Raw genomic sequence first — 15,560 nt, 5'->3', positions numbered from 1 at the left:
ACCTTATTGTAGCAGCTATATTTAAGGTTCTCTTGATACCTTTCCAGCTGGGATGGTGGTTCCAGTAATACAACCACAGCTCTGAGATGAAAGATGGCTTTGTGGTTAAAGCATCGGACTGGGACTCAAGACCCAGATTCAATTCCTAACTCCATCATAGACTTCCTATGTAACGTTGGGCAAGTCACTTACTCTCTTTGCATTTCAGTTCCACATCTGTAAAATGGGGATAATATTTCCTTTCTATATAGAATGTGAGTTCTTCCAAGCAGGAATCATCTTTTATTATGAGTTTATACCATGAATAGTACAATTTGTCCCAATCTCATTTGAGGTCTCTAGTTGCATCTGTAACACAAATATAATTAACTAAATATTTCAGTTAAAGAAAATAAATTATATCTACATCCCCAAACCAAATACTCCAAAAAACTGTGTAGAAGGGAGGTGGAGACCTGGCTGTCAGAAAACACGCCGCATAACTGCAGTTTTCCCCTGAAAAAAAGTTTCCGTGCTGCAAGAGTCTGGGGGCTCTCTGGATGCCTAGAGCAGAAAGATTCTCGCTCCTCATCACTTCTTGATTCTCTTTCCTCACCACTGCTCTGTCATGAGAGGTCTGTATGCCTAGCAATAAACAGGCCCATGTTTTACAAGGTGCAGATTCCCCCTGGCACAGGGTTCATGTTCTCACATGTCTGCAGTTGGCTAAGGATGAAGGGAAAGAGCTTTGGGGGTGGGAGAGGGAAAATGGATTAATACATATATATCACAAAGTGCTACAATCCATTAAATCTCCTTTATAATAGATGAGTGCCTTCCACTACAGTTTGAATGCCTAATCATCTTCCTCAGACTTTGGGGCATGCTTTATCAGCTATAAACAAAGAATATTAAACAACCATCAGTTACAGAACCATAAAAGTCAGGGTTGGAAGGAACTTATTAAGACTATAGTTACCACCTCTATGGTTTCCCAGAGTCTTAGCCTTACAGAATGTCACAGAATGTTAACTACACCCAAAGGACCTGATCCCCAACTTCAAATTGCTTCTCACTGACTGCAGGATCCAGTTTTTAAAATGTCTTACTTGTTACAAAATTCATCACAGACTCATTTACACTTAAACGAAAACCTCATCCCCATTAATTGAGCTCTGACCTCCTCTGCTCCTCTACGCAACCTCACCATCACTGGATCAAGAGCCTTACTACCATCTGCAACTCCTGCCATCTGGGGCTGTCAGACTCACTGAACACTCTTTATTTCAGAACACTTTTCTCTATACCAAATGCCTATTTTCTTTCTCCCTGTTACTTTCTATTTAACTCCGAGCAGCTATACTTCTCTTTAGGTTTAGAATATACATTTAAACTGTACCGCTCTTAGCACATGAGATAGACATGGTAGAATTATCTTCAATATGAAAAAACACTGAGACACCAAAAGACATGGCACATAATTCTGCTCTGGACACCCATTTGACCTATCAGAATTCTGTTTGCAGTGGGGGGCTTAAAGGCAGCTCGCCTATCCCAGATGAGAAAAAAAGCAGAAAGCAGGCTGGTCTCAGATTCTCTTCAAAGAACACCTGATTGTGTTGCTCCAGGCAGCCCTGACTTCTGAATGAGATTAGAGAAACCTAATCGTGTTTGTTTTTAATCACAATTACCTGTAATCTCACAACCAGATAATGGAATTAACAAGACCCTGACACACACAATAGGGCTGGAGAAAGGTTATCTTCTCTAAAGAATTAGGCTTTTACACAGCTAGGTCAATGCAAAAAAAAGAGAAAAAGGCTCAAAGGTGCTTTCTAAAAAGCATTATTTACTTGTACTAGGTTTCTACTAGGCAAACAAAACTCAGTCAATAGCTTTTGCGAAAAGCACATTTGGTAATTTCAGAATAATTGTGGTACTATTTCATTTTCAAGTGCCCCTTAAAGGGACAGGTATTGATTCTTACACCTTCTCCACGCCCCGCAATTTTTAATGCATGCATCCTATGTAAAAACTACACTTGTCCAACAATCACTAGCTCATTAAAAAAAATTAATTAAAGTCTGCTAACTCTTAAAAAAATCTGTTATCCAAGTTTCATCTGAGAAAATCTCTTTGGAGTAGAATTATAAATCCCCTCCAGAAGGGCTTAGATTGAAAACTTTGAATGAGACAAAAGCAAAGTGACAAACCAGCAATCTGGCTTCAGAGCACAATGAGCTTCCATGTGAGTAGGAATCAGTGTTCAGTCACTTCTTCCCACACCTGAAGAGGCTCCAAACGCTTTAGAGATAACATGTGCTTACCCTAATGAGAGGAAGCACCACACATCACTCTAGTGCAGGGTAGTCAATAGGCAGGCCACAGACCAAATCCAGACCATCAGACACTTTTGAACAGACCCCAAAATTTACTTTTTATTATTTTCTCTGGAATCTGGACCTTGACCAAGAAATTTGGACCTTGACAAAAATAATTGACTACCCCTGCTCTAGTGAATCCCTCTGGATGATGTAGGAGGTTGTAGGAGCTACATCCATATCTCTTTGGCTGAAGAGAGGGCTTTCCTGCAGCATTAAACCTTTGAAAGGTAAGAGAACTATGTCAGAAGACACCCGCAAAAAAACAACAACAACAAAAAAAACCCCAAACAATTTATGGCACACAATTGAGCTAATGCATGTTACATGAGAAACACATCTATCTGTGCTTAAGTGCACAGCCAATAGGACTGAAATAACTAAGTGCTGAAAGCTATATTCAACTGAAGTCCTGTGCCAGCCATATTTGGTCCTCCAGTGCCAATAATGTATTGTTAAACCGAGGAATTAAAAAAAAAAAAAAAAAGGAGTACTTGTGGCACCTGAGAGACTAACCAATTTATTTGAGCATGAGCTTTCGTGAGCTACAGCTCACTTCATCGGATGCATACTGTGGAAAATACAGAAGATGTTTTTATACACACAAACCATGAAAAAATGGGTGATTATCACTACAAAAGGTTTTCTTTCCCCCCACCCCACTCTCCTGCTGGTAATAGCTTATGTAAAGTGATCACTCTCCTTACAATGTGTATGATAATCAAGGTGGGCCATTTCCAGCACAAATCCAGGGTTTAACAAGAACGTCTGAGGAAGGGGGCGGAGGGGGGGTAGGAAAAACAAGGGGAAATAGGTTACCTTGCACAATGACTTAGCCACTTCCAGTCTCTATTCAAGCCTAAGTTAATTGTATCTAATTTGCAAATGAATTCCAATTCAGCAGTCTCTCGCTGGAGTCTGGATTTGAAGTTTTTCTGTTGTAATATCGCAACTTTCATGTCTGTAATCGCGTGACCAGAGAGATTGAAGTGTTTTCCCGACTGGTTTATGAATGTTATAATTCTTGACATCTGATTTGTGTCCATTTATTCTTTTACATAGAGACTGTCCAGTATGACCAATGTACATGGCAGAGGGGCATTGCTGGCACATATCACATTGGTAGATGTGCAGGTGAACGAGCCTCTGATAGTGTGGCTGATGTTATTAGGCCCTGTGATGGTGTCCCTTGAATAGATATGTGGGCACAGTTGGCAACGGGCTTTGTTGCAAGGATAGGTTCCTGGGTTAGTGGTTCTGTTGTGTGGTATGTGGTTGCTGGTGAGTATTCGCTTCAGGTTGGGGGGCTGTCTGTAGGCAAGGACTGGCCTGTCTCCCAAGATTTGTGAGAGTGTTGGGTCATCCTTCAAGATAGGTTGTAGATCCTTGATAATGCGTTGGAGGGGTTTTAGTTGGGGGCTGAAGGTGACGGCTAGTGGCGTTCTGTTATTTTCTTTGTTAGGCCTGTCCTGTAGTAGGTGACTTCTGGGAAGTCACCTTGATTATCATACACATTGTAAGGAGAGTGATCACTTTAGATAAGCTATTACCAACAGGAGAGTGGGTTTTTTTTGGCAGTGGGGCGTAGGGGTGGGGTGGGGAGAAAATTTGGATTTGTGCTGGAAATGGCCCACCTTGATTATCATACACATTGTAAGGAGAGTGATCACTTTACATAAGCTATTACCAGCAGGAGAGTGGGGTGGGGGGAAAGAAAACCTTTTGTAGTGATAATCACTCATTTTTTCATGGTTTGTGTGTATAAAAACGTCTTCTGTATTTTCCACAGTATGCATCCGATGAAGTGAGCTGTAGCTCACGATAGCTTATGCTCAAATAAATTGGTTAGTCTCTAAGGTGCCACAAGTACTCCTCTTCTTTTAAGAAAGTCAATAAGCACCCTGTACAATGCTGTGGTATTAAGGGCTAAATAGATCCTTGGTTGTATAAACAGGAGAGTGCCGAGTAGGGAGTGATTTTACCCCTTTATACGGCATCTGTGAGACCATAACTGGAATACTGTGTACAGTTCTGGTGTCAACATCTTAAAAAGGATGTTCAAAAATTGGAGAGGGAGCAGAAGAGCCACAAAAATGATTTGAGGGCTACAAAAGAGGTCTTACAGTGAGAGACTTAAAGAGGTCAATCAGAAAGAAGATTGAGAGGTGACTTGATTACAGTGTATAAACACCTTCAAAGGAAGAAAATATCCAGTACTAAAGAACTAATTTAGTGGAGAAAAACACAGCAAGGACCAGTGACTGGACCCTGACACTTGACAAAAATTAACTTAGAAGTTAGGCACATATTTTTAACAATTGGAACAAACTACCAATGGAATTGGTAGATTCTCCATCTCTTGATGTCTTCTAATCAAGATTGGATGCCTTCTGGAAGATATGCTTTAGCCAAACACAAATTATTGGGCCCATTACATTTCTCCCAGTTGGGTCTGTAATAGCATGTGATATAAAGGAGGTCAGATTAAAGGATCTAATGGTCCCTTTTGTCTTTAAACTCTATGAGTCTATTAATTATAGATATTAAAAATCTAGAAAAGGGAGTAAATTGGCAAAATCTGGAGAAGACACAAAATTATTTAGGTTAATCAGCTGCAAAGAGGACCGTGAGGAACTTCAAAAGGACATTACCAAGCAAAGTGAAAGGGTAATACAAGCAATGTACATTAGAGAGAAAAACTAGAGCTACCTTACAGGTTTCTAAATTAACTATAATTACTCAGGGAAAAGACCCATGCATTGCTGTTGACAAAGACTGCTGCTCAACGCACAGTTGTGGTCAAAAAACTCACAAAAGGTTAGGGTACAAAAGGAATGGTTTGGTGTTTACTATGGAAAATATAATATTTTTATATAAATCAACAGAGCAGCCTCATCTGGAATACTGTTTTCAGTACTGGTCAGCCTAGCTCAAAAACGTCACTGCCATATTAGAGGGAGTTGAGAGACTAACAAAGAGAATGATTAGGGACATGGAAAACATTTCATATGAAAAATGATTGAAAAGATTAGAACTGTTCACTTGAGAGAGAAAATAAATAAGAAAGGACAAGGTAAAGCATACAGAACGAATGAATAGTGTTTAGAACATACGTCAGGAACTTCTATTCATCCTCTTGCATAATACAAAAAGCAAAGGGACAGTCAAACTAAAAGGTGGCACATTCAAATCTGATAAAGGAAATACTTTTTCACACAACATATAATTAGACTTTGAAACTCTCAGCCACAGAAAATTGTTGAGGCCAAGAAATTTGCAGGATTCAATGAAGGACTGGATAATTATATGGGTAACAAGAACATGAAGTAATGAAAGAAAATACTAAAAAAAAGTTTTGGAAGGGCTATAAAACTTCATATTTCAGGAGTTAAGTCCATCTCTTACTATTAGGGGTTAAAAAGAGATTCATCCAGGGGAAGAGGGATGTAGATTATCCCACATTTGCCTACACAGAGTTTCTTGTATCTTCCTCAAAGCATCTGGTACAGTCCACTGTTGCAAATATGATACTGTACTAGATGGACCAAGATTCTCCAAATCCCATATGGCAATTGATGTGCTCCTACCTAGCCTGGGGTACTCACAAGACAGCATGATATAATTTTAAGTCCGAAAAAATCATCATCCTACTTTCCTCCCAGTTCAGTTCCAACACAATTTTAGCAGTTGCTACCTTGGGAACTGCTAGGGATAGAATCCAATCCATACTATGCAAATGTTTGGCACGCTGGTGATTAGGGGGGCACAGACTACTAAATTCATGTCAGAACTGTTTTTGTGTTTGTTTTTAAATGTAAGATTGTGATGTTAAGGGCCAATACCTTGTGACTTGCCAAAGCAGGGAATATGATTATGGGTCCAGTGGTCAAAAAAAAAAAAATCACTCGGATTCTTGCTGTTTTGTACAAAAGAAGCCTCTGTACTCTGGACAAACAAGCACAATAGCTACTTATACACAAGTTACCCTGACTTCAGAACAGCCCTAACCATCTGGGGGCAGCAAGCCAAGGAGTTCTGAATGTAAAAGTTGTAAGGGATTCAAACATTAGGCAACACTTTCCAACCTCCTTTTGTCTTTCTCATCCCAAGCTTCTCTCTAATAATTAAGTGAAGTCATACATTGACTTTATTTTACCATAGTTATTTCCATTCAACACACTGATGCCAGAATCCTTTTCTCTTTAGTCCAATGAAACATTAAGCAGTACCACAGAGTATACTAGGCTCAGTCTAGAGAGGACCAACACCCACAGCTGAGGAAAGAGAAAAAGCAGTTCCTTAGACCGTTGCTGCAGGAGATTTGTAGTCTCTGTTATATTTGACAAGGGGAGAATCACAGAAGAATGTTATTGAGTTTCATTTCAGTGGTGGATGAAAGTTTCTTTCAAGCCATGTCTGCCAGCTCCTGCAGCTCCCACTTCAATGTGGAGACACTTGAACCAGCAATGAGAAAAGGAAGGAAGTCTGTATGCAAGTAGATAAAGAAATACAGTAGGCTGTATGGATTTTATGTTCCACCTTTTCATAATATGAAAGCAGAAAAAAAATTTCTTACTTACCATACAAAATAAATAACTGAATTTAGAGAAGAATTTAGACCACATTTTCCTTAACTGTGGCCTGCAGCAGCATCCTGCCAGTAACCCAAGGGCTACACCCAAGGGCAAAGAAATGTACATACTTTCAAAAATAAACAAGAAATGCCCAGAACCAAAACATCAAGTTTCTTGACTCTTCCTTGACAGATCAATAGAAACTGGTGGTTTTTCTTTCCCAGCAATAAAACCTTCTGTTACTTAATCTTGTCACCCAAAAAGTGAGTATCCTACAGGGATAAAGAAATATTTGATCCTTGAGCACTCCTGGTTTCAAAGAACACTCAAGAAATGGGGACAGAGAGCCCATCTAGTTATCTAGAGTCCACTTCCATAGATAAATCAACAGTGTGCTTCAAATGCCCCCATACTCTCACACCAGTGGAGCTCTCTTCCCAAGATGGAGGCAGCAGGCACAACGGAGCGAGTCAGAGACTCTAGCCTTGGAGGACAAGATGGACCTTTAGAAAAATGCCAGTTACATCTACACTCAGCTTGCACACACCACAGTGTCTCCTTTCACTGGTCATTTCTTACATCTATTTTTTTTTAAATGATACTTTATGAAAAACCAACCAACAAACAAAAAACATGGTTAGCTGGAAAGAAAGTTGTGACTATCAAACAAAATCTTGGGGGATTACTCATATGAGTAGCATCATTTACACATACCAAAACCACAAATATAATGTAAGAGCAGCCATACTGAGTCAGATCAAAGGTCCATCTAGTTCAGTATCCTGTCTTCCAACCGTGACCAATCCCAGGTGCCCCAGAGGAAATGAACAGAACAGGTAATCACCAAGTGATCCATCCCATCACCCATTCTCAGTTTATAGCAAACTGGATTGTCACCTGCCCATCCCAGCTAATAGCCACTGATGGACCTATCCTCCATGAATTTATCTAGTTCTTTTTGAATCCTGTTATAGCCTTGGCCTTCACAACAACCTCTGGCAAGGAGTTGCACAGGCTGACTATCTGTCTTGTGAAGAAATACTTCCTTTTGTTTGTTTTAAACCTGCTGCCTATTAATTTCATTTGGTGACCACTAGTTCGTGTGTTATGAGAAGGTGTAAATAACACTTCCTTATTCACTTTCCAGGCTAGAAAGCCTGGAAGTTAGGTTACTTTCCCAAATATAAAGTGACAGACAGCTAAGGTCACCTTAACTCAGCCCCTCCAACTAGGAAGCCACAAAACAAAAACCCCCAGAACAAAGACTCCCTCTGCCCTGCCCGTTCCAGACACCCAGCGCCACCGCACCAGGCCCCCGGGAACCGAGCGCTGAAGGCAAGGCTGAGCCGTGCCCGGCTAGAGCCCATCGCACGGGCACAGGGAACCCTGCCCAGAGGCGCCGGCGACGGGGTTCCCGGGGGGGCCTGTGCCCGGGAGGCCGGTTCCCCGCTCTGCCCCGCAAGCTCCCCTGACACACGGGGCAGAGGCTGTAGCGCTCAGAGCCTCCCTGCTCCGCTGCCCTTACCCAGGTACTCGGGCCCCGGCAGCGAAAGGCGTTCCGGGCTCAGCATCTTCCCAGCGCGCGGCCGCTCCTTCCCGGCCTCCGTCCGTCTCCAGGACGCCAGCTGCCGTCGCGGGGGACGGGGGGGAGGGGGCATGACGTGAAACTAGCCCCGGCTGGAAACAGACCCGCACAACTCAGGTTCCGCGGGGAGGGAAAGGCATCAGCCTCACACCAGGCAATCGCCCCCTCAGGGGGCCTCTCCTTGCCCCGCCCAGCGCCCTCTGCCAATCCCGGCAACCCCGCTAGGGCGGGGCACACAGCCACAAAGGGGCTGGAGGAGCGAAGGGCCGGCTGCGCTCAGTGCCGGTTGATTGACAGGCACGAGATGTGCCCGACTGAAAGCTTTGAGCGGGGTGTCGCACGCGCGAGCCCAGTGCGGGAGACGCTGTAAGACGGGGACAGATCTCAACGAATGTACAGCGCGCGCAGCTCTGGCCACCCCTGGGGCAGCGGCAGCAGCAGCCGCCGCCAGGGCCCGAGCTAGGCGATGAGGGGAGGGAGGAGGCTGTGACTGAAGAGAATGGCACTGCGTGCCGGAGCTGGGGGGCCAATAACGGGGGCTTGATGAGGGGGTCTGTATCATCATGCCCCGTTCAGAGAGAGTAGAGCAGGAACTCTTGGTCACCCTTTCCTCATACAAGGACAAGGAGACAGTCCCTGAGGTTGAAAGGCACATTTAAACATAACAACATTTTTGTGGTACATTACCAGTTACCTTGTGGAACTCACTCCCCAGGACATCATTGAGGCCAGGAGCTCAGCCCAGTTTGAAAAAGGATCAGATATTTTGGATAATGAGTACATACAGAGTTGCATTAGTATGAATTAAAATAAAACCAAAAAAAGCCAGAAATTTGGAAGGAATGCACACTCTTATGTGTAAGGACACAGGCCAGTTATCTAGCTGATGGGGGTTTGGAGTATAATTTTTCCTTATGAGTAAGTTATTCCATAACTGTCCACTTTGAGGTTTCTTGTATCTTCCTCTGAACCATCTGGTACTGGCCACAATTGGAGATGGGATAGTGGGTGAAATGGACCCCTAGTCTGAGCAGATTTAGCAGTTCCTATGTTCTTAAAACTGGCAAAGATTTCGACTTCCAAGAGCAGCTAAAATGATCTACTAGAGCAAATCAATTTAGCTACCACTGAAAAGCCAAATCTGAACGACTTGCCTCCCCTCAGCTGCCAATAAACTCAGCTAGGAGGAAACTTCCATGGGTTGTACACTGCTCCTTGGTTGGTTATTCTCTGTAAACCACAAGCTCTCTTATGTCAACATCTGGAGCTCTCATTTATGAGAGGCCTTTTAAGTCCAGTTTTAAATGTTATGTTCTAATATTTCTCTAATTCTCTGGGATTCTTCTGTTGTTACTTTTTGGCCTCTGTGGATTTGATTTTTTTTCTTTTTTTAACTAGCTAAGGGAATAAATCTTCCTTTTGGACACTAAGAACATTTGTGGTTGTAATAATGATATGTTACAGCACGAGTGGCGCCTGACTGTTAATGACTCAAAGAAAACTAAATAAAAACAAGATGTCATTTCTGGAGCCATTCACAGTTTCCCTTAAGTACTATCACTTGTCCCTTGTCCTGCTGGAGCCTGGCTCGGGTGAGCTACAGGACCAGCTGTAGGACTCACCTGTTCTCCCAGGCTTATCTGGTGAGGGGGGAGAGTTACTGAGATGGAGCTTGTTTTTAGGGCTGTGGATGTTTGAAGCTGGTTTGGGGTTGCAATGTCTTTGGGACCTGTTTCTTTATTATGTGATTTTAACTTTATGATGAGTTTGGAGAACTCGGATGGGCTCAAATGGAAACAAAGGTCAATAAATAAACACAAAGATCCCTCTATATTAAGCAACTATTGGGACTGTCACTTGTCACAGACATATTGAAGGAATTTGTAAGGGACTCCATTGGAGTAGCAGAAGATTAAACCATTCTGGAGAATAAACAGCCTTATAAAGAGAAATCTCTTGTGGTTCAATACTATTTTTTCTAGACATTCCACCTTCAATTCTTGTTTTTCTTTGCTGTCACTGTATTTAAGGAATTAAGAGTTATAATTTCTGTTCATTAATAACTTTGCTACACTGAAGCTAGTCCCATGCAGAGATGAGATGACAGAGAACTTCAGTGATAAGAGGATTTTGGGAGTGTAGCTTGGTTTCTCTTTACAGAGTCACAAACATTAAAGGTTGAAAAGACCTATTGGGTCACACAGTCCATCTCCCATGCAGGGTAGGTGTGACATCAAGGGCCATACACACCAAGGGGAGAATAGGGGTCTGAACCCCAAATGAATAAGCAATTGAATCAAGATATGTCAAGTAATGGTCATTATGAGATATGTATACAGACTGTGGTTGTGAATTTATGTATTTGTGTATATATAAAACTGTGCTCAATTTGTGCTGCAACATTCAGCTCCACCTCACACCAGGAAAGTGGTCAGCCAGGCGAGGAGGGGCTGCCTCCCCAAACCGACAAGACTAGCTCCAAGAATCTAACATTTTACAATGCAGGAAAAGACAAATGATGGACCTTTACAGTTAGTGGAAACACATTGAAACTGAAAAGAAAACCCCAGTCTTGGAAAACTAAGAAAGGGGGAAGTTTCCCCCACTCTGTATAACCATGAGTCATCCTGCCAGGAGAAAGAGGAAAAAAGAGCCAAAAAGCAGACAATTGGCTGAGTTTTATGTCTAAAACTGAAGGACAGTCTCAAAGGCAGTGAACACTAGATCCCATCTTAGGGCTGCGGGCACACTGGGAAACTGTTCAGAGGCAATAGTAACTGGTATTAGAAAAGGCAATTTGTCTAATACATAAGTGTAGAGCCTGGAGTTGTGCCTTTTTCTGTTTATTTTCTATCTAACTTCTATGTGTGCATTTTCCTTGCTATTTCACCTTTGAATCTGTGGTTTTTCTATTAAATAAACCCTTTGTTTATTTTTACCCCAAACAGGTCTCTGTGTACAAACTGTGTGTCGCAAAGTGAACTGAAAACTGGTGAGCAGTATTCACTTCTTCAGTGGTGACGATCTAGAGGGGAAAAGTCCAAGTGGCTGGTAGTCAAGAACTCAGGGTAGACAGATTTGGGGCGAGTTGGGACTGGGAGGGATGTTGAGGTCACCCTGCAAGGAGTAATGAGGCTGGTGGAAGCCAACTGTAGGCTGGCTACAGGTGACAAGGCTCTGAGCCATAGCAATATAGCAGTAAGGCACCCAAATTTATAAAGCAGGCAGTGAAAGAACCCTTCACTGGTGTGAGAGATCCCAAAAAAAACACAGTAGGAGTGTTTATGACTATATTTTTTAGTGTTTTGTTCAGACTAGTTTGAATCGTCCACTGTGGTAGGATTCCATCCCTTCATTTGGGAGACTTTTGCATCACACATTAGCCACTGACATCTCCCAGGAAACCATTTCTGATATTCATCCTGGATTATTTCTTTCTTAATATCATTCAGTTTCTCCTCCTGCTACTCTTCCCCTGCATCCTACCTCAATAATTCCTCTCTTCTCAATTTCTATACCCTTCAGGTATTTGTAGATTGATGTCTCCCCTGCATGCCCATTTAATCATCTTTTAGACAAACATGAAAGCAGCTCAGACTTAACGCAGATTCCTGCAATATCCCCCTATAGACTTAAACTCGGTATACTGTTGTTTATCATTAGCTTTTGTTCATGATTCATTAGTCAAATGGACCATAATCCCAATTACAATATTTATAGCTAAAACAGTTTGAATTAATTTTGAGAGTAAGGTTTATAAGATGCAATATCAAATACTTCACTAAAATCCAAATGTATTTAATATCGCATCTACTGTTTTCTATTCATCCACTCATGTTTTAATTCTATTAGAAAAAGCAATCAAGTTTGTTAGGCAACATTTACTCTTTATAAATGCCCTATGCTGTTTATTGCTTGTGGTTCCATTAGCTGGTCACTGAATTTCTCCATCCCATATGTTCAACTATTTTACAAGGGATAGAAGTTAGATTTACAAGATCGTAACTGTCAGGATCACTCTTCTTCCCTTTTGTGAAAACCAGTACAACATTTACTCTTCTCCAATCTGCAAGTACCTCCCAAGCTCTTAATTACTTAAAGAAAAATCGTCAGTGGTACAGTAAACTTCTTAGCTAAAGTCATTATCCAAGTACCTAGAGTTATAAATGTTATAGATAATTTCCTTGATATCTTAGAATACGTATCCTCAATTTTATGTCAGTATTATAAATGTTTCTCAGCAAATTAGTGATCAAACTTAGATCAGACTCCTTTGCTTTCATTCATTCAAACATATTTTGGGTGCACTGCTTAGTTTTCTCCTTACTGTTTCTCTCTTTGGCCTTTTGCTTGGTGTTATCAAAGCCAAAGAGAAACCTCTTTCCCTTCATTAAAGTTCTCTTAAACAGGAGCTACTCATTCAGAAAAATAGGCACATTCTTGTGTGTCTTATAAAAAATAATAAATAGAAACAGATATCAAGCAAAATTTCCAAGGGAAATATCTTGGTTTCAACGGGCTCCATCATTGGAAATGTTTCATCTGGCTCCCATATCTTCCAGTTAGATTAAAACATTCTAATTGCCTAGGACTTTGGCAACTATTTCTACAATAACTACATAAACCCTGACTATGCTAGAGGGAGCAATTTAACTGAACTCCAAGGTCTGTGGAATAGTCTTGAAGCAAGAAGAGTGATAGAAACCCCCTTGCTTAAGACATTTATAACTAAGTTGTATATTCTGGTTCTTTGTACAGTGTAGGCAGTCTCCAGTCCTGCTTTGGCTCTGACTTCTATTAAATTACTGTAAACTAGGTTCACAAGAAACTTTGGGAACTAGTCTCTTGCTTCTAATATGACCTTTAAGCTCCCACTCTGATGAGCATAGTTATGGCCTCACCTCCTACACCACTTAGTTTTTGTTTAAAAAAAACGAGGAGTACTTGTGGCACCTTAGAGACTAACAAATTTATTTGGGCATAAGCTTTCGTGGGCTAAAACCCACTTCATCAGATGCATGCAGTGGAAAATACAGTAGGAAGATACATATACACACAGAGAACATGAAAAAATGGGGGTTGCCATACCAACTCTAACGAGACCAATTAATTAAGGTGGGCATTATCAGCAGGAGAAAAAAAACCTTTTGTAGTGATAATCAGGATGGCCCATTTCAAACAGTTAACAAGAAGGTGTGAGTAACGGTGTGTGTGTGGGAAATTAGCATGGGGAAATAGTTTTTACCTTGTGTAATGACCCATCCACTCCCAGTCTTTATTCAAAACTAATTTAATGGTGTCCAGTTTGCAAATTGATTCCAATTCTGAAGTTTCTCATTGGAGTCTGTTTCTGAAGTTTTTTTGTTGGAGAATTGCAACTTTTAGGTCTGAAACTGAGTGACCAGGGAGTTTGAAGTGTTCTCCGACTGGTTTTTGAATGTTACAATTCTTGATGTCTGATTTGTGTCCATTTATCCTTTTGAATAGAGATTGTCCGGTTTGGCCAATGTACATGGCAGAGGGGCATTGCTGGCACATGATGACATATATCACGTTGGTAGATACGCAGGTGAACGAGCCTCTGATAGTGTGGCTGATGTGATTAGGTCCTATGATGCTGATCCTTGAATAGATATGTGGACAGAGTTGGCAATGGGCTTTGTAGCAAGGATAGGTTCCTGGGTTAGTGTTTTTGTTATGTGGTGTGTGGTTGCTGGTGAATATTTGCTTCAGGTTGTGGGGGCTGTCTGTAAGCAAGGATTGGCCTGTCTCCCAGCATCTGTGAGAGTGAGGGATCGTCCTTCAGGATAGGTTGTAGATCCTTGATGATGCGCTGGAGAGGTTTAAGTTGGGGGCCGAAGGTGACGGCTAGTGACGTTCTGTTACTTTCTTCGTTGGGCCTGTCCTGTAGTAGGTGACTTCTGGGTATTCTTCTGGCTCTGTCAGTCTATTTCTTCACTTCAGCAGGTGGCTATTGTAGTTTTAAGAATGCTTGATAGAGATCTTGTAAGTGTTTGACTCTGTCTGAGGGATTGGAGCAAATGCAGTTGTATCTTAGCCCTGGTCTACACTAGGAGTTGAGGTCGAATTTAGCAGTGTTAAATCGATTTAACCCTGCACCCATCCACATGACGAAGCCCTTTTTTTCTACTTAAAGGGCTCTTAAAATCTATTTCCTTACTCCACCCCCGACAAGGGGATTAGCGCTGAAATCGGCCTTGCTGGGTCGAATTTGGGGTACTGTGGACGCAATTAGACGGTATTGGCCTCCAGGAGCTATCCCACAGTGCTCCATTGTGACCGCTCTGGACAGCACTCTCAACTCAGATGCACTGGCCAGGTAGACAGAAAAAGGCCCGCAAACTTTTGAATTTCAATTTCCTGTTTGGCCAGCGTGGCAAGCTGCAGGTGACCATGCAGAGCTCATCAGCAGAGGTGACCATGATGGAGTCCCAGAATCGCAAAAGAGCTCCAGCATGGACCGAACGGGAGGTACGGGATCTGATCGCTGTATGGGGAGAGGAATCCATGCTATCAGAACTATGTTCCAGTTTTCGAAATGCCAAAACATTTGTCAAAATCTCCCAGGGCATGAAGGACAGAGGCCATAATAGGGACCCGAAGCAGTGCCGTGTGAAACTTAAGGAGCTGAAGCAAGCCTACCAGAAAACCAGAGAGGCGAACGGCCGCTTCGGGTCCAAGCCTCAAACATGCCGCTTCTATGATGAGCTGCATGCCATTTTAGGGGGTTCAGCCACCACTACCCCAGCCGTGTTGTTTGGCTCCTTCAATGGAGATGGAGGCAACACGGAAGCAGGTTTTGGGGACGAGGAAGATGATGAGGAGGAGGAGGTTGTAGATAGCTCACAGCAAGCAAGCGGAGAAACTGGTTTTCCCGACAGCCAGGAACTGTTTCTTACCCTGGACCTGGAGCCAGTATGCCCCGAACCCACCCAAGGCTGCCTCCCGGACCCACCAGGTGGAGAAGGGACCTCTGGTGAGTATACCTTTTAAAATACTATACATGGTTTAAAAGCAAGC

The 15,560-nt window shown here is 42.3% G+C and overlaps 1 protein-coding gene and 1 long non-coding RNA gene across 2 annotated transcripts in view; one reads left to right on the top strand and one right to left on the bottom strand.

The window, feature by feature from the left end:
* Positions 1-8,783, bottom strand: part of C6H11orf49 (chromosome 6 C11orf49 homolog) — a 144,609-nt gene extending 135,826 nt beyond the window's left edge. Inside the window, exon 1 of the mRNA XM_007054298.4 lies at positions 8,460-8,783. Within this exon, the coding sequence (XP_007054360.2) occupies positions 8,460-8,592 (133 nt within the window). The 5' untranslated portion in view covers positions 8,593-8,783. The remainder of the gene's footprint in view (positions 1-8,459) is intronic.
* On the top strand, positions 8,750-15,323 carry LOC122466451. Its single transcript, XR_006291934.1, has 3 exons — positions 8,750-8,885; positions 11,468-11,511; positions 15,265-15,323. It is a non-coding gene; the product is annotated as an uncharacterized LOC122466451 (long non-coding RNA).
* Positions 15,324-15,560: the final 237 nt, after the last annotated feature.

This window comes from Chelonia mydas, chromosome 6, assembly GCF_015237465.2.
Source record: "Chelonia mydas isolate rCheMyd1 chromosome 6, rCheMyd1.pri.v2, whole genome shotgun sequence".
In the NCBI taxonomy this organism is placed as follows: Eukaryota; Metazoa; Chordata; order Testudines; family Cheloniidae; genus Chelonia; species Chelonia mydas.
This window is presented reverse-complemented; position numbering and strand designations above follow the sequence as displayed.